At 36.5% G+C, this 23,828-nt stretch overlaps 5 protein-coding genes and 1 pseudogene across 5 annotated transcripts; 2 read left to right on the top strand and 4 right to left on the bottom strand.

The window, feature by feature from the left end:
• Positions 1 to 5,671: 5,671 nt before the first annotated feature.
• Positions 5,672 to 9,142, bottom strand: LOC111802633 (uncharacterized). The gene is made up of 5 exons (XM_023687065.2): positions 8,675 to 9,142; positions 7,755 to 8,016; positions 7,461 to 7,657; positions 7,081 to 7,268; positions 5,672 to 6,289 (listed from the first exon to the last, which is right to left on the bottom strand). Exons 1-5 carry the CDS (start codon positions 8,791 to 8,793, stop codon positions 6,003 to 6,005), a joined length of 1,053 nt encoding a protein of 350 aa, XP_023542833.2. The 5' UTR covers positions 8,794 to 9,142; the 3' UTR covers positions 5,672 to 6,002.
• An 866-nt stretch (positions 9,143 to 10,008) lies between these two features.
• LOC111801589 (ATP-dependent Clp protease ATP-binding subunit) lies at positions 10,009 to 11,006 on the bottom strand. Its single transcript, XM_023685618.2, has 2 exons — positions 10,542 to 11,006; positions 10,009 to 10,457 (listed from the first exon to the last, which is right to left on the bottom strand). The coding sequence occupies exons 1-2, from the start codon at positions 11,004 to 11,006 to the stop codon at positions 10,191 to 10,193; spliced, it is 732 nt and encodes a 243-aa protein (XP_023541386.2). The 3' UTR covers positions 10,009 to 10,190.
• Positions 11,007 to 11,964: 958 nt separating this feature from the next.
• Positions 11,965 to 14,093, bottom strand: LOC111801641 (Pentatricopeptide repeat (PPR-like) superfamily protein). The gene is made up of 2 exons (XM_023685701.2): positions 13,530 to 14,093; positions 11,965 to 13,376 (listed from the first exon to the last, which is right to left on the bottom strand). The coding sequence occupies exons 1-2, from the start codon at positions 13,717 to 13,719 to the stop codon at positions 11,965 to 11,967; spliced, it is 1,602 nt and encodes a 533-aa protein (XP_023541469.1). The 5' UTR covers positions 13,720 to 14,093.
• A 279-nt stretch (positions 14,094 to 14,372) lies between these two features.
• Positions 14,373 to 15,654, top strand: LOC111801643 (transcription factor TCP19-like; annotated as a pseudogene).
• A 1,673-nt stretch (positions 15,655 to 17,327) lies between these two features.
• On the top strand, positions 17,328 to 18,663 carry LOC111801644 (Peroxidase superfamily protein). The gene is made up of 3 exons (XM_023685703.2): positions 17,328 to 17,525; positions 17,598 to 17,786; positions 17,890 to 18,663. Exons 1-3 carry the CDS (start codon positions 17,328 to 17,330, stop codon positions 18,451 to 18,453), a joined length of 951 nt encoding a protein of 316 aa, XP_023541471.1. The 3' UTR covers positions 18,454 to 18,663.
• Positions 18,664 to 19,372: 709 nt separating this feature from the next.
• On the bottom strand, positions 19,373 to 21,469 carry LOC111801646 (2-oxoglutarate (2OG) and Fe(II)-dependent oxygenase superfamily protein). Its single transcript, XM_023685705.2, has 5 exons — positions 21,271 to 21,469; positions 20,665 to 20,912; positions 20,157 to 20,370; positions 19,858 to 19,992; positions 19,373 to 19,718 (listed from the first exon to the last, which is right to left on the bottom strand). Exons 1-4 carry the CDS (start codon positions 21,430 to 21,432, stop codon positions 19,870 to 19,872), a joined length of 747 nt encoding a protein of 248 aa, XP_023541473.1. The 5' UTR covers positions 21,433 to 21,469; the 3' UTR covers positions 19,373 to 19,718; positions 19,858 to 19,869.
• Positions 21,470 to 23,828: the final 2,359 nt, after the last annotated feature.

The following is a 23,828-nucleotide window of genomic DNA, read 5'->3' on the forward strand; positions in this document are numbered from 1 at the left end:
AATAATAATTTAATTTCTTTATATATTTATTTACATCGATGGGTCTATTTTATGTCTACACACAAGCACACACATGAATCCATTATATTATATCCCATATGCTTTTCTTTTTTGTTTTCTACTTCCTTATACCCATTTTCGTAATTTCCATATTCAAAATATAAATACAAATAATTATATTATATATATATATATATATATATATATATATATATATATATATATATATATAGTTTGTAAGAGACAAGGGAAAGGCTATAGCTCATATAGGGGCATCTTTATTCCATTATTCATCCAATCATTTACTTTATTTCCTCTTCGTAATTTTTTTCTTTCTAATTTTAGAAATTTTTAGACTTTTTCTCGAGTTTTTTAAAATTGAAAGAGGTTTTCAGACCTATATATCCCACCGACGTGGGATTTCACAATCCACTTCCTTCAGGACTAGTGTCCTCGCTAGCACTCGTTTTTCTATCATTTCCTTCTCCAATTGAGGTAAAATCTCACATTAAGATATTAAATAATTTTAGATCTAAAGTGGGGTGGCATTTCCAGCTGACCCATGTGCGAATATATATATATATATATTTATGTACGAAATAATATAAAATGGTGTTTCATTAATACTAATTAAAGTAAAAGAGTAATATACTATACTCTAGCTTTGTACCTTTTATTCTTAATTAAATTTCCAAAAGAGGAAATAATGGTCGGATTAGGTTAACTAATCGAGTTAGTCCCAATATCGATGCAATTAATTATAATAATAATAAATAAATAAACTTTCCTATTTTAGCGATGAAAAAGGGTTGGGGAATCATCAATCCTTAAAATAATCCAACCAAAACTCCGACAGAACATTTTTCCTTTCCTTAATTATTAACTAAAAAAAAAAAAAAAAAATTGATGTGGGAGAATCTTTTTTTTTCTTTAATTATTGATAATTTCATTCAATTTAGCCCTCTATCTTGTTCTTATAAAATAAGTTAAAAAATATATTTTTTTTTTTATCATCGTACGCTCACAAAATTATGATAATTGTTATATTATTTAACCCTGGTCAAGCATTGATATTTTCGTTCTTCAACTAGGGTTAAATCTCTTTTTCTTTTTCTTTTTTTTTTAAATTTAAATTTTCCATGGACCCATGTTACTTTAAACTTTTATTTAAACCTTAGTCCTTTTCTTTTTGTAGGACTAAATTCTCCATCTTTTTCATTACGGTCAAAACTCCATCATTATCGTTTAAAAAATAATAAACAAAATTAATTACTGTTGTCTTAATTTAGATTTAATTCTTAATTTAAAGATTAGTGAAATGAAATATTTTTTCCCTTTGTTTAATTAAATATTAAATAATAAATATTAAATAAAAGTGTCCGTACGTTGAAAAGAAAGTATTAATTTTGTAGGTTGTAGTTAGATTCAATCATTATTGGGTTAAGCAATGTCCAATTTTGGAAAATTGCATTTGGGATTTAATAAATAAAAATTGTATTATCTTTTTTTAATTTCATGTTTTATTATAATAATCGCTAATCATAACTGGTTGGCTATTCCGCCAAATACATTATAACTAAAAATAATATAATAAGGATCACATCGAATCTAATTAATATATAACCTATAGTTTTGGCCTACACTAAATCTTGTTAACTTAGTTTGTGTTTTTTTTTTTTTTTCATCCCCAATTAAAATTTAAATTAATAAAAATATTGTAATTTGTCTTAAAAAAATATCTCTCGACTTTAAATTTTTTTAATAATATATTTAAATTTAAAAAAAAAATCTAAAAAATACCCCTATTATTAGTTTTGGATGAAAACGGTTAGTATTTTGTTTTAAAAATATCTTTTTTAACTTTTAACTTTGAACTCAAAAATACCTTTATTATTAATACTCTTTATATATTTTAAAATAATCTAATTTTTTATTTTATTTTACTTTTAGTATTATATTTAAGAAATATATATTTTAACATGCTTACCATTTATAAAAAGAAAGTTTAAAAAAATAATTTATCGTCTATATTTAGACGGAAGCTGCCCATCCACACCTCATAAATTATCTTCTTTTTTGTGTTAATATTGAAAGTTAATTAGTATTTTTGAAATAAAATATTAATGATTTTTGTTTAAAATTATATTTTTTAATTTTTTTTTTCTTTTCCTTTAAAAGTATTTTTGAGATTTTTTTTAAAAGTTTAAGGATATTATTAATAAATATGTTAAAGGATATTTTTGGGAGGGTAAAGTTTAAAAGTTTTTTTTTTTATTATTATTAATTTAATCATTTCTATACCATATATGTTTTTTAAAAGCATACAATAATACTATTTTAAAAAAAATTTAATTTCCAAAAAAAATGGTTACATTTTCAAGTACAAAAGTAAATTTGCAACATTTATTAATAACCTTAGGAGTTACCTATTAATAAGAATGCCCCAATTCTCCGCAATTTGGACCACACAACTGTGCCATCGTAAAGTTTTAATGAATGGACCACCTATCATCGAAAGGGATCCTCGATAATATAGATAGTAACTATAAGTTAACTGTTTAATTGTAAAGTTTTTATGAATAGACAATCCATAAAAAAAAATTGGCGTCGGTGGTATAGATAGAAATTATTAGCTATTTCAGATCTGTTTTAGGTTTCATTGTGTTCGTAATTACCAAAAACCGAAAAGCATGTTGTATGATTTGAGGCTTTCTGGCTACCCGTAGCTACCAAAGACCTTAATTTTTCTTGGCTACGAGACTAGGTAGCTGCTCGTACATTTCTTAATTTTATGATCACATGACGAGGGCATAGAATTAGGCCGATATGTATACACGTTTAGTTTTTTTTTTATGGAGTCGTCTCTATCAGAATTGAAGATTGGGGGAAGCATAGGTAGAGGGCCAACATGGGAGCTGTGAGGGTCTAGAAAACTTAGCACAGAAACGACATATCGTACATAACCCCCCCCCCCCCCCCCCCCCCCCCCCCCCCCCCCCCAATGGGGTTCCAGTGGTTGAAGGGGGTTAACGTGCAGCAGGGTGGTGCAGTTGTGGGTATTAAATTTAGGACTCAATTCAGTAGTGTATTATTTAAACTTCTTCCAGGTAGTCAGTGGTCACCCCCTCTTCCTCCACTCCTTGTTTGCTTTATGGATCAAACCAAACAACCCTAACCCTAGCTACTCTTGCACTATACGTGTTTGGTTTGGAATGGTTTGGAATAATCTTGTCTTGTGCGATAGTTTTGAAGATTTTCTTAGAAATTATGTTCATGGGGTCGAATCAAATTGAAAAACTTGTGTTGATCGTCTATAGGGATAGCATTCACGCTCACAAATAGCTTGAGGAAAGTGAGTAAAGGTGTCGTATCATGACATGATTTTTGAGGCTTCAAAAACCAAACTGTAAAATAAACAACTTGTCTATGGCACCTATTCTAGAGCCCGCTCTCGACCTCGACCAACTCCTTATTTACCAGAAAAATATGGAGTGAGTACAAAGACTCAATAAGTAGCTCAGGGTATCACACTTCTTCTTAACTTGTTTTGTTGCAAGTACTTAAGCCCTTAAGTTATGTTGAGTTATGAGTTTTTGTCATGATCGAGGTCTCAACCTTGATTCTGATCTAAGGGTTTTAGTATTAAGTTTCAGATTCTCGTCTTCATAACTTGGATCTTGATCCATGTTCTAGTTCTTGACTGTGTCTTGTTCTTGGTTAGTATCTATGTTCTTGTTTTGTTCTCGTTTTGTTCTTCAATACACTTATCCTAGGATTTACGGTACAAGTCATGAACCTAATAACTTATGTTTGAGGCTTTATACGTTCCAAGTGACATAGTCTTAACCTACGTCCAAGGCTTCATGCGTTCCAAGCGACGTAGTCTAAATCCACATTCAGACTCTAAAACCCTCAATAAAATCTTAGAAGTTCAACTTTAAAAGAGAAGATCCAGTATTTATTAAATTTGAAATCCAAATTCTTATGGAGGTAAAATTAGTAAGGATGAGATAATTTAAATCATTAAAAAAATGAAAAAAAAAAAATAATTAGGGTTGAAATGCAATCACTATATATATATATATATATAAAAGAAAATAAGAGAGATACTTTAAAAATAAAGTTAAATGTCACAATCAAATTATTATAAAATGATATAATATATTAAAAACAAGTGGGAGGTTGTGGTTAAGGAGTGGACCTGGTACTGCCACATACATAGCTGCCACGTGGTTGGCTGACGCGTTTCCGTGGGAAAACCACTGGTCAGTCTAATCTCTAATTCTCTGTCACCCACTCTCAGTCACAGTCAGTGACCGTATCATCGGTATCGGAAATTCAGTTTCCCTTCATTTAACTGTCGAGAAAAAACCGTGTCTTGTTTTGGAGTTTTCTGCCACGTCATTGAAAGGTCGTCTTCTTTTGTCCTTATTTGCCACGTCGCCTTACATGCTGTCTTCTGCCGCGTTCGGCCCCACAACACCCTTTAATCTTTTTCTTGTTTTTCCTTTATTGTATTTCCGTACGTATCAACTTTTTTTTTTATTTTCCTAATTGATAAGAAATAGAATTATTTATATTTTAAAAAAAGTTACAACTTTAATTGCATGTTTGTCGAGATCAAGTTGAAAACAACGTCGTTATGATATATCGACCTTTTGTTTTAACATTCTATTAGATTTCTAATTCACAGTTATAAAAAAGCAAAACAAGTTCATGTGTTAATGAACAATACATAAAGTTGTGCATCAATTGCATTAAGTTGTCTAGTGAGTTGTTTTGATTTGACTAGATATCGACCCTCGTTAGTCATATCATGGTATTGGAAGAGCACCCAAGTTTCATATTAGATAGATAAAGAAATATCGTGAGTATATAATGAAGAAAACTATCTTGATTGATGTGAAAAGACTACATGTTGTGAATTGGGTGTGTGGTTTGATTAGAACATTTGAATCGGTTGTTAGTAAAATATCGTCTAAAATGGCTTCAATCTAAAGCTATGTGTAGAGATATGATGTGAGATCCTACGATGGTTGAGGAGGGAGAGTGAAAATCTCTCCGTAACAAACCCATTTTAAACTTTGAGAGGAAGTCCAATAAAGAAAACTCATTATAAACCTTGAGCGGAAGTCCAATAAAGAAAGCCCAAAGATGACAATATTTGCTATTGGTGGGCTTGGGCTGTTACAAATAGTATCAGAACCAGACATGGGTCGGTATGCCAGTGAGGACGTTGGGCCCCAAGGGGGTGGATTGTGAGATCTCACATCGGTTGAAGAGGGGAATGAATTCCTTACAAGGGTGTGAAAACTTCTCATTGATTGGAAGCCTAAAAGAGAAAGCACAAAAAGAAAAATATTTGCTAGCCATGAGCTTGAGGTGTTATAAATGATATTAGAGGCAGACATGGGGTAGTGTACTAGCGAGGACGCTGGACCCTCAAGAGAGTGGATCGTGAGACCACACATTGATTGGAGAGGGGAACAAATTCCTTACAAGGCTGTAGAAGGAAACCTCACCCTAACAGACACGTTTTAAAACTTTGAAGGAAACTTTGAAGGAAACTGAGAAGAACATATAAAGTTAGCCAGCCTGCAAGAACATATAAAGGAAAATGAAAGAAAATTGGGTTTGAAAATGATATTGTAAAGCAAGCAAAGGAGAAGACTTGAATAACACAAACTGTTGATATCAGCAAAATATTGTATGTTTACATTGAGAAGAACTGGCATGGTGCTGAGGGGCTTTCATCTGTTGACCCACAAATATCTCAGGACCAAAAAGTTAAAAAAAAAAGGAAACACAGACTGAACAGAAAACAAAACTCATTGGTCCTGATATGCAAATATGATTATACAAACAACATTTCTGGGCAACATTTTGTTAATCGCCAAGCAACACCAGAAAAACAAGGGAACCTACCAGAGTGTTGATGAACTAACTAACACTGAAATGAAAGTGCTTTCAGAATTTCCTCCATCTGATTAACATCACATATTCTACTTCATCTTCTTGAGAACACCAGAAGTTATGAATTCAGCATCATCTCTCACGAAACTCCACCATATATATGAAAGAGGTATTGAAGTAGCATGCCAGAGTGCATGAGCATCCACATATCCTCCATATGGAGGGAAATCGAATGCCTTCAACAGCATCGTAATTGCACCGCCTGAGACTAATGCCCACAGCTTCCATTGTGACGGATGGTGAGAAACAACGCCCCATGCTGCCCAAACAAGAAGCTGAGTAATGCCCATCACCAGGCAGACCTTAGTATTCAGACCTGAAATGTAGCAATTTAAGCAAGTCATGATCCTCATATCAAGAAATAGGTTATTAGCCCAAGCCCACTACTAGCAGATATTGTCTGTTTTGGCTTGTTACGTATCACTGTCAGCCTCACGGTTTTAAAACGCGTCTACTATGGAGAGGGTCTAGCCCTATGCCAATCAGTGCATCGCACCGTCCGGTGATTAGCTCTAATACTATTTGTAACAGCACAAACCCACCGTTAGAAAAAATTATCCGCTTTGGCCTGTTACGTATCGCCGTCAACCTCACAGTTTTAAAACATGACTACTATGGAGAAGGTCTAGCCCTACTTTGTTATGTATCGCCGTCAGTCTCAAAAAGCGGGTCGTTACACAATGAGAGATGGAGTCCAGTGATCCATTCATCTCTTTGGACACATCACCTAGCAACCTGATCTAGAGGCAACAGAAGCTAACCTTCAAATTTTCTTTTGCATAGCCTTGCAAGGATATTGATAATTGAACAACAAACATGGAAGCCATTTAGACAGTTGATAACATACGAGGAAGGGATCAGACAGAGAAACAAGTTGTCTAATTGAGACAAACAACGTAGGTGAGAACAATATGTAAAACAGGGAAACGGTGAACTTCAGCAACAGATATTACCCACCAAATCCAAGAATATTTGGAATGACTTTCAACAACTCTTAGACAGTTCCTAAGAGTGTTAAAAAAAGTATTTCTAAGCGTCGAAAAGTCATTTCAAACAGAATCATATAACTACGTTCAAGAAATACAGTCTAAGAAATCGATGCATTACCATGATCAAGTCTATAGAAGTTGAGATACAAGATATGGGTTGTGACGAATGAGATAATTGGAGCAGAGACCATGACTCTAGCAGCCTCATCCCTCACATTAAGAGCTCGCACTATGGCTACAATTAGGGAAAACCCAGTAAATGCCACAGCTGAAGAATAATCCAGCTTCTCAGTCAACTCCACATGTCTACAAACAATTCAATTCCAAACACCATAGCAATGCAGATTGTAAGTTAGAACTGTAAAGAATAGCCTACGGTAGGGTAGAAAGATGGGCACAAATGTTGAGTTGGCTAATAATAACAAGGCAACTAGCCATATTCATATTAATTAAGGAAAGAGCTCAGGACTATCTTTTGAAAGCTTGTAGAAAGCTTACCTACAGTGAAATGCAGCATCCCAGAACCAAGAATTCATGGCTAGGATGCCATAGATATGCCACAGACCAGTATATTCATAATATGTCTTCTTATTTGGCTTCAGTGGAAGCTTGTAGTTTAGAAGAAGGAAGAAAGATATCCAGCCATGAAATTGCACGGCAAGATTGAGTGCGGCAAGAGCAACTGCAACTGGCTCCTATCATATCAATGGCAAAAGTTCAAGATGAGCAGAAGAGGAAGAGCACAATGGGGATGAATTTCATTTAGAAATTAGGCCAATTCAATGAGCAAACCTGAATGCCATAGACTCGCCTAAATGGCCATTTCCCATGGTATTTGACAGGCTCACCACCAAGATTTGTTCTTTCTTCCTCCCTTGATAACATGCAGTGGTACCTGCAATCAGTCTGGCAGTCCCACTGTTTCCATCGAAGATACAGAGGCTCCTGCAGATACCATGGACCATCCACAGGCTTCCCATCAGATGAGAATTTACAATGCTGAAAACATTTGTCACCAGCGCATCCAGATTTCTCACACTGCACCACACAATCCCTGAAGAATAATAGACAAGGAAATCATGAAGATAAGCAGCACGTTTGCTGAACAAGGAAATGAAACCCCCTTCTTCACACTCTTATCCAAACCAATATCAATGGTCAAAACCCAATTCAATGACTTAATCTAATACCTACCCATTGAAGCTAGTGCCTAAATAAACAGTGTTCACAAATAACAAGACCTGACGAATTTCTTGTAATAAGATGAATTGGTGCTGAATTAGTGAACTAAAATTTCAAAAGTTGAAGCAAAAAGAAAGGGGAGAAAATTCAAGCAGTGGGTAAGAGGGCACTTGGTATTTGGGAGATTACCCAATAATTAGTGTACAATAAAAGGATGAAAACGTTAAAAACTCTGACGAATTTCTGAGTAAAAGGTAGTAGAATAATAGAATGAACGGTAAAGAAGCACAGAATTAGAAAACATTGCATGCGTTGATTATCACACAACCACAGAGCAACCCCTTTTATTTGAATAAATAAAACAAAGTTCCCAGCATCATTCGGCAATCAGGAGCAAGGAGCAAGCGATAATTTGAAAATGAAAATACCCATTAACGGGAGAAGCGTAAAAAGGGCAAACTGAAAATGAGGACCCGAATAAAACCCAAATCAAAACGGCACGCAGAAGAACGAAATGAAGTGGGAATTACTTGTAAAGTGGATCAGAGTCGCCGGGGCTGGCGTGTAGGGGAGGGAAGAGGAAGAAGAAGAAGAAGAAGAAGAAGAAGAAGAAGAAGAGGAAGAAAGGGAGAGGAAGGAGAAGGGCCATGAGATGGGGTGGAAAGTGAAAAGGAGTTAACAATAAGAGTGAAGAGAGTGAAGATTGTTAAAGAGGAAAGGTTCCATGAATCACAGAGTAAAGGGATTGTTGAGAAACAGAGAGGAGAGGATTGGATTGGATTGGAGGCGAGGGAGGAAGAGATGAAGAACAGAAGGGATAGAGAATTTGGAAATGAAAAATGGGGAAATCAAAGGCGGAGGGGGAAAGAGTGGTGGTGATGTGAGCTGATGATCTTCGCCTTCCTACTGATTGACACCTGCACCCATTCATCCTCTTCTCTCCTCTCCTCCATTTTACTCAAACACCTTCCCTATTATTAACTCGGATCTTCTTTCCTTCCATTAAATAAATAATTCAGACCTCTCAATTATATTTCATATTTATTAAATTCATAACAAAGTCTTTTCATTTATAATTATTCTAGTACAAGTGTATGAATTTCCCCCCTTTTTTTATTTTTTATTTATTTTTAGAGTCTATCCTATATTGACAATAATGTTTGTTTTTTACTCCCTTTCTTTTGGGATTAATATTTTTCAAAAAACAAAAAGATATTTTATTCTATGATAATTCCAAATAAATTAAATTTGAAATTTTGTTTGTTTTTTTTTTTTTTTTAATATATAAACATTACACCGTCTCATCCATATGTGGTATGTGTTTTGTAATCTCTTCTTGATAGGTATTAATAAGGTAAAACATAGTACTTAGCCCTAATATTCTTAAGATTTAGATGTGATTGGAGAGGGGAATGAGTGCCAACGAGGAAAAGGGATGGATTGTGAGATCCCACATTGATTGAGGAGGAGAACGAAACATCATTTGTTAACGTTTAACTTTAACAAATTTACAATTTAGCCATTGAAAAGACAAAACGTAGTAATTTCAACCCTTCATTTACTCCACCGTTACATGTTTTTCATAGGTCGAAGTACTGGGTCTCATTCCTAAGGTATTGATAAAACATTAAATATAACTTTACACTGGTCGGGTTAAAAAACTGAACTGATTCATTAGCGTGAGAAGATAAAAAGAAAAAGCTTTAATGGGAACCGGGTTCGACTTTTTTTATTAGGATGTAACACTACAGATACCGCGTAAAAATTGGAACCTTTCATTTATATATATTAAAAAGTAGTAATAATTTTTTTTAATAAATTATTCTAGATTTTATAAAATAATGAAGGGAAAACTAAAACCATGTTCTTCTCCTAAAACAAAATCTCAGCCATATAAAGGAGATATTATTAATATGCTCTCCACTTCAAACACAAATAGAAATGATGGAAGAACAGAACAAGTACCTATGCAGTAAAATTGTTGGTTTCAATATGTATGTGTCTGGTTTTGTCCCAAACAAAAATTACAGTTTCTTCTTTGTGTGTCTAAGAGAATGTGATTATGGCATTGAGTTTTGCAATGCATTCAGTGGGGAGAGAGAGGAAGGAGTTGAGAAGCAGATCATCAATGGGGTCAACAATGGCTACCCCCACCAATCTGCACTTTCCCTTTTCGTCTAATCTTTCACCTTTTCCACTTCTTATGCTTCCTTTTGATTCCTCAGATGTCAGCACTGTTTCTACCAGCAATGGAGGAGCTTTATACACATTCCCAACTGAGAATAAGAACTTTGCCTTGAATTCTAGCTCAATCTGCATCAAAATTTGCACATATAGCACATCAATGTTTTCGTATTGGATTTTGTTCGGATGGGTAGGACTTTTATCAGACATTACCTTGCCGGATTCTTGATTGATGTTCCCGTGGAAGAGTTCTGGGACGATGTCGATCTTCAGAAACGGTGGCAATGGAAGACCAAGAAACTTTGTGGTTTGAGTTGTCAATGGCGGGATATAGAGGGTGCCCACATCGAATGAAACTGAAACTTCGCCGCTGCCACCGTCGCCGTCGATCTTGGCGGACCCAGTTCCTGTTCCTCCTTCAGCGTTGTATTCAAAATCAGGGTATCTGGAGATGCCAAGCTTACAGGCTGTGAGAGACTTGAAATTAACGGTGGAAAAATTAGATTTTGGGATCTGGGTTTGAGGGGTTTTGGCGGTGGAAATGGTGGGTGTTTCTTGGTTTTGACTGCTGAGACAGAAATTGGGACAGAAAGTGAAGGTTTTCCCTCCAAGTTTTGGGCTTTTTGTGGGGAATTTGAAGAGAAATGGAGCGTTGGGGGTGTTTAGCTTACAACCCATTTGGGGTAATCTCCTTTTTCTTCCTTTGAAACCAGCTCTGTTTCTGTTAAAGAATATCCGAATTGTCCATGAAATCAAAGCATAATGTTCTATGAGGCTGTCTTGAATTTGTGTGGTTCTAATCACTTATCCCTTATCCTTTATCCTTTATCTTGTGGCTATCTGATCTTCGAAACTTGGCCTTCACGCCCCTATTTTAGTTACATTTATCTTCCATCACCAAAACATTTGTTTCTGGACCAATGACAAACATGAACACCAACGCTCAAGGGCTCACACATGACTCCTTCCTCTAAGCTAAAGTTTTCTGGCAGCTTAAAACAGAGGTCTGCTGGATGAACCACCAGTTGGAAAGAAATATACATGATCATCATGCAATCTACGAGAACTCTATAGACTCAAGATATACATCATATATGTGAGATCTCACATCACTTAGAGAGGGAAACGAAGAATTCTTTACCTCTCACTAGCAAACGTGTTTTGACAACCTTGAGGGAAAACCTGAAAGGGAAAGCCTAAAGAGGACAATATCCGCTAGCGGTAGGCTTGGGCCGTTACTGTATGTGAGATCCCACAATCCCACATTGGCTGGGGAGGAGAACGAAGTACCCTTTATACAGGTGTGGAAACCTTTCTCTAGCAGACGCGTTTTAAAAACCTTGAGGGGAAGCCTGAAAAGGAAAGCCCAAAGAGGACAATGTCTACTATATGTGTCTAATCATTCCGATCAACTCAAATGAGCATGAAGAGTATATGGCACACAGGTGACTCCCACAATGTAGATCATTTAATAACAGACTTTCCACAGCATCAACCGGTAAAAGTTAAAGTTCAAGAGCATGGACAAGGAGATATTCACATCAAACACAGCATGATAGAATGTAATAGTCCATTTGAAGCAACGTAATTATGTACTAAAAGGCAAAGAAACATATACTAGAAGTGAACCAGCAACCTACAATGGGTGCATCAAATGGCTTTCATGGAAGACAGAGTTAATGAGGGTTAACACCTTGTAGATTTCTTCGATTTCAAGGGTACTAATATCGCCAGCCACGAATTCGTGAGCCTTACCATCCACCTCAATGACACTTGATCCAGGTGATTTCTTTACACCTCTATCTTTCATCAACCTCCTTAATCGAGTCACATTGGACCATCTTTCATTAGTAGCAGATATATTGGACAGCAGCACGAAGACTCCGCTATCCTCCGGATCAAGTTCCAAGATGTACTCTTGTATGTGTTGAGAGAGCTCAACATTTCCAACAGTTTTGCAAGCATTTAGTAGCACTCCCCAGATAAGCACATCAGGCTTCATTGGCATGGTCCTTACCAACTCCACAGCTTCCTCCAAGAGCCCCGCTCGACAGAACAAATCGATCATGCATCCATAATGCTCCAACTTCGGAGACAAATTGTACCTTTGACTACTCATGTTATCAAAGTACTTGCGCCCTTCATCAACCAGACCAGAATGGCAGCAAGCTGTCAAAATTGCTAGAAATGTTACCTCATTAGGCTTGACACCAGATATTATCATGACTTCAAAAAGATATAACGCTTCGTGCGCAAGTCCATGCATAGCCAGACCGCATAGCCAGGCATTCCAAGTGAAGGTATTTCTTTGAGGCATGTTATTAAAAATTTGCCGAGCCATTTCGACACAGCCGCATTTGGCATACATGTCGACAATAGCAGTTCCAATATGGATATCCCATTTGATTCCTCTTTGATCAATGTACTCATGGACCCATGTTCCATACTCAAGTGTTCCTAGGCTAGCACAAGCAGATAGAACACTAGTTAAGATAATACCATCAGGGCTAATGCCCAAGTTTCGCATCATCCAAAACAGCTCCAAGGACTCTTTTGGATGGTTACTCTGCACCAATCCAGTGATCATGATAGTCCATGACACAATATCTCTTGTTGGGAGCTCATCAAATATGTTCTTAGCTTCATATAAACATCCATTCTTTGCATACATATCCAGCATTGCATTACCTAGTACCAAATCCAACTTAAACCTTCGCTGGATCATACCATGAATCCCCTTCCCCATGTACAAGTCTCCCTTTCTTGCACAAGCAGCAAGCACACTAACTAAAGTTGCAACGCTCGGTTCCACATCCATCCTGAAAAACAAAGAAATTGCGTCATCAAAACGCCCCGCCTTCATGAACCCAGATATCAAACTGTTCCACGAAACAACATCTCGAACAAGCATTTCATCGAACACCTTACCTGCACAAGAAAAATCCTCACAAGCTCCATAGCAACAAACCAGCGAGTTTTGCACAAAAATATCACTCAAAATCCCCAACTTAACCACCACGCCATGAACCTGTCTACCTTCTCTGCTCCCTGAAAAGTTAGAGCATGCTTTAAAAAGCACTGGAAAAGTAAACAAATCAGGCACAAACCCATCTCGCGCCATCCTTCTATAAACTGAAACCGCCATTTGTGGGAACTCACCACCAGCATATCCATTAATCAGTGAGTTAAATGGAAACGAACCTAAGCGCGTGTTGAGTTGTTTGAGATAATCACAGGCATAGTCGCCAAACTCAACAAAATTGGCAAAGAATTCAACCACTTTGTTTGTGACAAAATCATCGTAAACTAATCCTGATGTTACCAACTGCGCATGAATCTTCTTAAAGATCCTTAAGTTCTTACAATCTTTGATCGAATCTAACAAACCCATTTCAGATTGAACATAATATTCCCCCAACTAGTTACACAATCCCATCTTTTTTCTCAACGCGAATGTTGTACACAACTTCGACTTCACTACCAAAACAAGCTCTTGATGGCTAAATAGTCGCTTTATGTCAAAATTTCAATATATATATATATATATATATGCAACCTCTATTTTTAATTAATTAAATCTTTTTGGGCGGAAACCGAAGAAATCTTTGACCTAAGCAAAAACGTGGCAAGATCTGAACCGTCCATTAATGTAACTCCATAAAATAAATAGGGTTTTGATTGAGGGTCCCTCTTCAAAGGAAAAAGTGGGGTTGGCTTATTGCTCTCTGCAACTGCTCCTCGGCTCTAGGGTTCGTTCTTTGACTTCAAATTCTAAGTCTAAACTCAATTTTTTGCTTTGATTTCTGTATCAGTCTGTCTAATCATCCACACTGCAAATTTCAGATCAGATTCACTCTGCTCTGGTCAACGTTTTATTCCCTTCTTCTTCTTCTTCTTCTTCTTCTTCTTCTTCTTCGAGTTCATCTTCTGAAACGCTTCACTGATTCGAAATTTCTCGATTTCAGGCGTTTTCGTTGTTGGGTTTCTGTGATTATATCTTAATTTTTCTGGGTTTTGCTTGGATTTTGATTTTTTGGGGTTTACATGGAGGAAGCTAATCAAAACCATCGCGTTGAGGAAGAGGAACAGGAAGGAACCTCCAATGGCTGCTCTGAAACCCAGACCCAAACTACTGTGGATTCTTTAAATCTTGTTAAGGCTGAAGATAGTCTGTCGGGCCAACCGTCGGATCATCAAACAGCGGTTTCGGAGCACGGATTGGATACTTCGCATCCTTTCAGTCTTTTCCAGATACCGTCGACGCGGGCGAAACCGGCGAAACGTCCGTCCAAGGACCGCCACACGAAGGTGGAGGGCCGCGGCCGGAGGATTCGGATGCCGGCTGCTTGCGCTGCCCGTATCTTTCAGCTGACCAGAGGACTCGACCATAAGTCCGACGGGGAGACAATCCGGTGGCTACTCGAGCACGCAGAGCCGGCAATAATCGAAGCGATGGGAACAGGCACCGTTCCGGCCATCGCCGTTTCCGTTGGCGGGACGCGCTTAAAATCCCAACCACATCTCTGGCGAGGCCAAATGCGGAAATTTCCGAAGCACCGAGAAAAAGAAGACAAAAACACGCTTACGCCGAATCCAACAATGGCAACGATCAAACTTCTGTTTCCTCGGGGCTTACGCCGATTACTCCAATGGCAGCTTACGGCGCCGGTATCGTTCCATTCTGGGCAAACGCCGGTGGCGTTACAGAGCAGTTCTTCATGGTTCCGGGAACGTCGAGCAACCAACAGCCGCAGCTCTGGGCGGTGCCGGCGAGACCCATATCTAATTTCGTGTCGTCAATAAATCCCAGTTTGCAATTCGGGGGTGTAGTGCCAGTTCTAGCCAGAGGTGTAACAAATTGTTCCAGTGGAATGGGAAGTGGTTCTTCGCCGGCTACCGCTTCTCAGAGTTCGATTCCGGTGACGATGAGTGCTCCGTCAACGTCCAGTGCGGCGTCTTCAATCGGTACCACTCGAATGTTGAGAGATTTCTCAATGGAAATTCACGAGAAGAAGGAACTGGAATTAATGGGTCGGGCAAAGTCTGCAAATTCTGAAGCGCCATGTTCAAAACCTTGAAAATTTCGTCATCATCTTCTTGTTCTTCTTCTTTGCAGTGTTAGAACTTAGTAATGTAAAAAGAGTAGGAAAAAACCAGTTCTTTGGGACCTTAATTGTGAGCCTTTTTCGTTGCTCTGTTTGAATTTATATGAAATTTTGTGTTAACTGTAGTGTAACAGTAAGAACACTGTAGATTTAAACAGTTGGGGACAGAGCTTACTCAAATATCTCACTTCATCAATGGAACTAAGTTTCCTTTTTTAGCAGAGCTCACATATCTCATCTTCATTTGCGTGTAAACTACCCTAATAGGCTCATTTTACCATTTCTATTAGTCGGACCTAGTTTTGTTGGATGATGAAAGTAGGGAAGCAAATTATGAAAGTAGGAAAGTAAAAAACAAAATCACGAGAGCTTCTATTCAAAGTGGACAATATCATACCATTGTGGAGAATCGTGTTCATCTAACAAGTTATTTTGTTTATATAGGTTATGACAAAATTACTCTCGTTCAGTTGTAGTTTCCATTCGATTCATTCATGTTGATATTTTAAGATGTTTAAAACTTTCAACAATTGCATAGTGTTATATAGTAAAATTTAAGATTAAATAAGGAGGGTTAGGAGAAATTGGTCACGTGACTCAGATGTTCCCACGTGCAAGGTGGTGGGTTAGGAAAAAGATTGGGATGCACGTGTATGGAGGGTCCCGCAAGCAAGGCGTGCCGCGTGGTGGGGCCCACATTAGGCCTATTGGATTATTTTTTAAATTGTAAAGGAGTTAGGTCAGGTAGAGTGGGCCACATCATCGAAGCTAGCTGTCATGTGGCAGACTTACACGTGTCAACATTAGGTTGGCTGATGCTGGTCTCCTCAAATCCTAAGATTTTTTTTTTAATTCACGGACAGCTTATGGCCATATCTCAATATTATAATTAATCCAATCGCATCATTTATTTTTCTCAATATGAAAAATGAATGTTTATATGCCCTTCCATTAGGATTTCTTCGATGTCCTTTACGATCGGAGTTAGGCTGATCAAGAGATATTAGATTAGGCTTCGTGTAAGGTCGACTAGAGTACATGGCCTTCGACTCAAGTCTCTTCTTTCTTTTGATTGGTGGCTCGAGACACCGATCGGTGATGTTTGTACTTTCAAAATCAGAACTAAGCTCGTAATATATTGTTTTTGTACTATCACATTTTGTTGCCTACCCATCCATCCACATCCACACCAAACCTGATGGACACTGCCTACTAATCAACCCTTTAATCTAATTTTACCCTGTTTATTATTTCATCTATGACCGATAAAATTATACTAAAATGAATCTAATACAATAGGTTCAATTTTAACTTCTCGTATTCCACACTGAAAATAGAGTTACATTAGAATTCTACCCTATCCTACTTTTAAAATGATTAAAAATATTTAGTATTTGTGACGGATGATGTTAATTATGCACGACGACAATTGAATTTTATGAAAAAAAAGAACCCTACAACCCAACCTGAAAACAAGGGTTGGGTTGGATTGAATTGTGAATACTATTCAAGTTGTTCAGCGTACCAACCAAATTAACTCGAAATTGCAGGTTGATTGAAGAGATTTTTCCAACTCAACCTAACCTAACTCAATCCGTGAGGGGGTGAATCTTGGACTAGAACAACTAGAAGAACACAAAAAATTATTATTATTGATGCTTTTTGCATGGTTGCTTAATGGGTTCTCAAAGTTTGAGAGGAGGAAAAGTGAGCAGTACAGCTGATCTCTTATTCCACAATGGAGTGGCTTGGAAGTACAGTAATAGTAGGATGAATCCCAATGAACACAGCTAATTTTCTCTTATAAAATCTCCATATAATGATTCACAACTTTGTCAAGCAGAATATACCAAAGTAGAGTACCTGATCAGGACAAGCTTTTCTGTTTCAGACAATGGCTAAAAATGCGACAGTCTTGTTTCTAATGATGATTGTTTGTGTGTCGGAAGCAGTTCTTCATACCAATTATTACTCTAAAACATGTCCCAATGCGGAGAAAATCATCCTCCAAACCGTCTACAATGCTTCCATTCATGACCCGAAAGTCCCTGCTCGTCTTCTCAGGCTCTTCTTCCACGACTGTTTCATAAGGGTAATCTTCCAAACATCTTCTGCTACTCTCTTCTGTTTCAATTCCTTGCTGACATGACTCATAACTTGATAGGGATGCGATGCTTCGGTGCTGATAGATTCAACGCCAGGGAATCAGGCAGAGAAAGATGCGCCTCCAAACATCTCGCTAAGGTCGTTTTATGTGATCGACGAGGCCAAATCCAAGCTTGAAACTGCTTGCCCACATTCTGTTTCTTGTGCTGATATTGTCGCCATTGCTGCTAGAGATGTCGTTACTCTGGTAAGTAACTCATCATCGCTACCCCTCCAAACGTCTTGCTCATTAATTCAAAAAGTTCAATAATATTTACTTTGCCTTCCTAATGTCTTGGAAAAATATGCAGTCTGGGGGGCCATATTGGAGTGTACTCAAAGGAAGGAAAGATGGGAAGATTTCCAATGCTTCTGAAACCATCAACTTACCAGCCCCAACTTTCAATGTATCTCAACTAATCCAGAGCTTTGAAAACAGAGGATTGCAAGTTAAAGACTTGGTTGCTCTATCAGGGGCTCATACACTTGGATTCTCTCACTGTTCTTCCTTTCAATCTAGACTTCGCAACTTTAGCACGATTCATGATACTGATCCAACTTTGGAATCTGGGTTTGCTCAAATTCTGAAAAACAAATGTCCAAAACCAAATTTGGACAAAAATGCAGGACAGTTCTTGGACCCAACTTCATCAACTTTTGACAATGTGTATTACAAGAGATTGTTGGAAGGAAAGGGTGTGTTTGGTTCGGATCAATCTCTGTTTGGTGATTCAAGAACTAAAACGATTGTTGAATCGTTTGCTAATGAGCAGAACTTGTTCTTTAAGGAATTTGCAGCTTCAATGGTGAAATTGGGTAATGTTGGGGTTATTGAAAATGGCAATGTCAGATTCAATTGCAGGGTGGTGAACTGACAGAAAGAGGGAGAGAGAGAGGGACAGAAAGAGTCTTTTTAAATTTTTTAACGAAAGTTATGTAATGTTGAATTCATACTGCTTGAAATAAAGTGAGATTGAGCCAAGAACAAGTTCACTGAACAATAGCAACTATAACAATAACCATTTCCCTGCTGTATCGGACTTTTTCTGTTATTTTGTAAAGGAATAAGACAGTATCAGAGACAAAATGGCCATGTTTTTAAATATTCAACAGCCCCTGGGGTTGAATCCCTTCATCTTTCCAAGTGAAAGAATCTGATAGATATCTATGAATCTATAATCTTGACAGTGAGGGTTTCTCTTCCCAATTGTGGAGAATGAAAGAACTAATGGCTCAACTTTGACCTTAAATAGTTTGAGGTGTATAAACTTCGACATGGTTAACTTGAATTTGGAGAACCAACATTGGTAACTTTTCTGGTAAAGAAGCTATTAACTCCATTTCCATTTTCTATTGCGAACTCCTCCATCCATCCCCGGTCAGTAATACCAAACAAGTTAGTTTTCGACATAGAACTTGTAGAGTCATAGACTACTCACGACACGAAAAAACTCACTAATAGTCTCAAAATATTGTTTCTGATGTGGGAAATCAGTCAGAGCTGCAACCACATAGCATACTAAGAGTTTTAGGAGATATGATAACCTATACCAACCTCGCTCTAATGTCATATTGTTGAACACAACTCTTCAATCAAGAAGAGTTTTTTCAAACAATACACTCACCCGTCCTATAAATCTAAGTTTCTGAATACGATAAAAATGAACCATTTTGTAATGCCCTAATTCAAAAGCCACAAAAAGATGGAAATTTTGAATTACAATCATGACACAAGAGATGAAACATCAAATTTAGAAAATAAAATTCCTTTGGCAGAAAAGGAAAGAAGGTAAATATAACAAACAGCATATATCAGTGGCATATGCAGTAGAATGTCATATATTTCAACAAGCCACCAAGTAATACAGCTTATAAGACTATGAACAGTTCCATTTCAAGTAGTAATACACTGAATTCTTTAGCTATTCCAGGGACCAACCTGGACGCAAGAAAATCAACTTTGGACGAGCTCTTTTACAATATAAAATCTGGTGTTTAGACATTGAATCAAATGAGGAGGATACCTTAGTGACCTGCTTGGCAGTTTTCCCGACATCATGGAGCCTGTAGATAACCAAGTCAATAGCACAATCTTAACCATGTGTAGGTAATTCAATTATCTTTCGTCAAGACTGACAACCTGTCATCAATTATATGTATTAGTCGATGAAATATATAAATTGTGGACAAATAAAATGGAACTAGGGAAGAAAAGAGAAGGCTAGGTTACAAATACTGCTACATAACATGAAACTCAACCAATGAATCAACAGAATTACCTAAACTTATCGTCAAGAAAATATGACGTCTGAACGGAAAACATATTTGACACCCTTGGTAACGTTGCGAGCTTCATGCAACAAACACTTGTCTCCATGAAGATGCAGAAGAGCCATCCCTTCAGTAGGAGCAACCTACCAAAGCAAAGAAAAACAAAAATGCAAGGAACTTGAAATACCAGGAAAAGGGAAAGACAAGAAGACGAATAAGGTGACTCTCATGCAAGTTCATGAGTGATAATAAGGAAAATCGTAAGTAAACGGAGCAAAGAAACTGGAAATAAAAATAGGGAATTCACCTCAGCCACAACGACATTCCTCCAACCATAGAAAACAGTTTCCCCACCAACTAGAGGCTCAGAAGAAGGATCTTTGGAATTGTTGGTATCATTTTTTGTCTTAGTTTTGGAACCTCCACTTAAATATATTAACAAAGTATAGTACGTTCGCTTGCCTTCTCCAAGATCAACACTTTCATCAATATGACGTCCAAAGCGCTGACCAACGTTGTATCTGAAATACCATAGTTATAGCAAGGTGTTTGTTAAGGGCAGACTATGATTGTTATAGCAAAGTTAATAAGCATGCTTGATCCATTCAAAGTAGTAGGAAAACGAAGTATAATCTGTGCATTATAGCTCAACTTAGATTGATATAATTTGAAACTTGAAGGCAAGAAGAATAAGCATGTGTATCCATGTAACACTTAATCGTATCCAATTCATCCATAAGTATCGAAAGCTTTGTAATGAGCCAACAATCCCCTAAAAGCATAGTAGCTTGATAAGAAAGTAAAGCTGAAGTCACCTGTAAAATCTGATATTTGGATTCAACCCAACAGCAACTTTTCCCCGTATTTTAATATCAGCAAATTGTTTATCAAGTCCCGAACGCCAAATGGTGTCTGCTAAATCAGGATCATTCACCGAGATTCGATCATTATCTCTATAAGCTTCTCCTTTAGAAGGACCGAGGCTCCCCTGATGAACAAAACCCATCGACTCTGCAGTTTTGATGAATGCTTTTGACTCCACACTTGTGAAAAAACTTGGTACCTGCATAGATTCAACTCTTACATTCATTCCGACACCAAAAAGTACTGAAGCAAAGAATATGGAATTAGCTAGTTATCAGATACATTTCAAAATTGTTGAGAATCAAATTTAGGTAATTTCTTATTCAGAAAATGGAAAATTGAAATGGGTATGGCAAGAAATATTGCAAGTTGCGTCAAGAAGCCATTTCACGATATAATCTCGACAGTAAAAAGTAATCCACTAGCGAGAACGGGGAAAGATGAATGAAAAACAGAGAAAGGAAGAAATTGAGGGATTGAAGAAGAATGAAGATGAACAAAATGAAAACCTATTAAGAAATGGAGAGTTCAAAGGCAATTATGATCTGAAGTCTTACAGTGAAAAGATCATTTTCTTTGAGGCGATTTATCTGAAGATCCTGCTTGGGTTTAATGGCTGGCCACTGGGAAGATGGGTGGGAAGATGGGGCTGTTTTCTTCGAATCTCCCTCCCTTCTTCTACCCGCCATTTTTCTCTTCTGTCCCTGTGCTTCTGCCATCAGAGAACAATCAACCCCTCGCCCTATTATTTCTCGATCAAATTGTTGGACCCGAATGCATCAGACCAATATTGGGCTTACAAGAGTTTGGTTGCCTGGGCCTAATTGGGCCTTCAGGATTATCGTACCAATTAAAGGATTACTCCAGCCCATTACTCGAGCCCAGTTCACAACCCAACCCAAATTTATTAGTTGGATAATTTTTTAAAAAATATATTTTTAAAAATATCCAAATATATATATATATATATATATATATATATTACATTAATAAATAAAAAAAAAAATCATAAACATCAAATATTAAACTAATATTCTTAATCTTCCTAATAATTTTAAAAATAAGTAGTGGTCAACCATATTTTTGTTGAATTAATCAATAAAAAATGTCAACCTCCCAATTAACTTAAATTTTTAGTTTTTAGAAATTCAATCCAATCCAAATTGAAAAAAAATAAATAAATAAAAAAAAAATAAATCTAACATACTTAACCTCTGTGATTTAGGGTCGGATTCTAGGTCATATAAACACTTGTAACTGTGATATCTCAAGAATCAATGACAACCATACGTGTGTTCTACAAGCAGTGAAATAGTATTACGTAGCAATAGAAAGAGTGTCATGTTGGGGGAGAACTTCAAACAGATTAGATTTGACTAAATTAATAGCCTCTACAAAGACTGATTCAAACTTTCTCGTGTTTGTCAATGTAGTTTATCGATTCACATTTTAAATATTATATAAAAAAGTCGAGAATATAATAAAGTTAAAAAAATATTAAATTTTAGTTGATAAAAATATTTAAAATTTTATGTAACGATGGAGTTTAATTTGAGTTAAAATCTTTAAAAATATACAGATATTCTCTTTGTTTATGTGTTAAAAAAATGAATCAAATAACTTATTATTATTATTATTATTATTATTATTATTATTATTTTATCCACAGCCTGCCTAACTCTTGCTCCTCAACGGTAACATTCTCCCTTTTATATTATTATTATTATTCAGAATAAAATAGTTTTTGAATAAGAATATTCAATATAAAATACTGAGTTTTTGCAATATTGAAGGCTTCATAATTTATCATCTTATTAAATAATTGAACTTGTCAGAGTAATACGATTATCAAATGGCATTTAAATGTTACTAATAATCAAATTTATAAAAAAAATATAATATTATTCTTTTTAAATACAAACGGTCATAATATTAATAGTTTAAACTCAATTAGTTAGTTCGTTTTAACTTGTTATGTATCACACCAGTTTCACGATTTTAAAACGCGGCTGATAATGTTACGTAATGGGCTAAAGCTAATACTATTTGTTAACGGTGTGTATGAACTGTTACAAATAGTATCAGAGTCAATCGTCAAGTGGTGTTCCAACTAGGACGTTGGGTTAAAACCGTGAAGCTGACAACAACACGTAATGGATCAAAGCGGACAATATCTACTGGTACTCGTCACAATAATATTCAAATTCATTGTTTTGAATAATTGTATTAAAAAGAAAAGTAGTAATAACCCTAGTGAAAAAAGTTAAAACTTTTTTTCTCCTTTTGTTTTGTTTTTTTGCTGTTCATTTCCTCGTAATTGCAGCAGTAAAACCGAGTCAAAAGAGTGTCCTGCACGCTACATACTCATACTTTAAAACCAACATGTTCAAGGCAGGTGTTCCACGGTGGCGCCGCCGGTCGTGGCTGCCGGAGGAGCTCCCAATTGTGTAATAGTCCCATGTTGTATAAGATCGATGTAATATGAGCGTTGAATAATGAATGTGTTTATGATTCAAAGCTGAATCATTGTGTTTTTGCTTTAAATTTCAACATCAAACTATGCGTTCCTTATGTTCTATATATCCAAAGACTTACTGACAATAGAAGAAGAATATTAATAATTGAGAAAGGGAAACCCCATCTCTCTCTTAATAATGGAAAAAGTGGTATGATTGAATAAGGTTATGGGAACAAGGAGGGGCCTCACACCCATTTCTCTCAACTTTCCTATCTCCAAATAGTACCATTTTTGTGTTCTTGTGCACTTTTCGAGTAAAATTTTCAATTTTGATTCATAAGTTTGAAGCGTTTCGATAAAACGACAATACCCATTTCTCCAAATTTCTATAAACTGATGACTTCAATATCTGCCATGATTCGAGAATATAATGCCTATCAAATATCTAATGTGTTTAATTTCAAGTTTAAAGTATTTCTCTTCCGTACGTGATTTGCTTGAGTATGTTGTCTAGCATGGCGATGAGAAGCATCTAATTATTGAGTGAACTGATTTTGAATGATTATGACCGGTAGAAGGCTCCGTAGTTTATGATGATTGTTGTGACAATTGTCTTTCAGTGCACTTCTTCTTACATGTGTTTTTCATGAGGTACTA

Source organism: Cucurbita pepo, chromosome 9 (genome assembly GCF_057944985.1).
Source record: "Cucurbita pepo subsp. pepo isolate OVF chromosome 9, ASM5794498v1, whole genome shotgun sequence".
NCBI lineage: Eukaryota > Viridiplantae > Streptophyta > Magnoliopsida > Cucurbitales > Cucurbitaceae > Cucurbita > Cucurbita pepo.

What these genes read in the sequence shown, in the direction of transcription:
- LOC111802633 (XM_023687065.2), bottom strand. Translation starts at nt 8,793, where the DNA reads ATGGCCCTTCTCCTTCCTCTCCCTTTCTTCCTCTTCTTCTTCTTCTTC. An exon ending in GATGCTGCATTTCACTGTAG is followed by an intron (nt 7,269 to 7,460) that starts GTAAGCTTTCTA and finishes AATTGTTTGTAG; the next exon opens with ACATGTGGAGTTGACTGAGA. An exon ending in CTTCTATAGACTTGATCATG is followed by an intron (nt 6,290 to 7,080) that starts GTAATGCATCGA and finishes GCTACATTTCAG; the next exon opens with GTCTGAATACTAAGGTCTGC.
- LOC111801589 (XM_023685618.2), bottom strand. Translation starts at nt 11,006, where the DNA reads ATGGGTTGTAAGCTAAACACCCCCAACGCTCCATTTCTCTTCAAATTC. An exon ending in TCAATCAAGAATCCGGCAAG is followed by an intron (nt 10,458 to 10,541) that starts GTAATGTCTGAT and finishes ATTTTGATGCAG; the next exon opens with ATTGAGCTAGAATTCAAGGC.
- LOC111801641 (XM_023685701.2), bottom strand. Translation starts at nt 13,719, where the DNA reads ATGGGTTTGTTAGATTCGATCAAAGATTGTAAGAACTTAAGGATCTTT. An exon ending in ACAACTCAACACGCGCTTAG is followed by an intron (nt 13,377 to 13,529) that starts GTTCGTTTCCAT and finishes CTAACTTTTCAG; the next exon opens with GGAGCAGAGAAGGTAGACAG.
- LOC111801644 (XM_023685703.2), top strand. Translation starts at nt 17,328, where the DNA reads ATGGCTAAAAATGCGACAGTCTTGTTTCTAATGATGATTGTTTGTGTG. An exon ending in TCCACGACTGTTTCATAAGG is followed by an intron (nt 17,526 to 17,597) that starts GTAATCTTCCAA and finishes ATAACTTGATAG; the next exon opens with GGATGCGATGCTTCGGTGCT. An exon ending in CTAGAGATGTCGTTACTCTG is followed by an intron (nt 17,787 to 17,889) that starts GTAAGTAACTCA and finishes AAAAATATGCAG; the next exon opens with TCTGGGGGGCCATATTGGAG.
- LOC111801646 (XM_023685705.2), bottom strand. Translation starts at nt 21,432, where the DNA reads ATGGCAGAAGCACAGGGACAGAAGAGAAAAATGGCGGGTAGAAGAAGG. An exon ending in CCAAATATCAGATTTTACAG is followed by an intron (nt 20,371 to 20,664) that starts GTGACTTCAGCT and finishes ATGGTATTTCAG; the next exon opens with ATACAACGTTGGTCAGCGCT. An exon ending in GGAATGTCGTTGTGGCTGAG is followed by an intron (nt 19,993 to 20,156) that starts GTGAATTCCCTA and finishes TTGCTTTGGTAG; the next exon opens with GTTGCTCCTACTGAAGGGAT.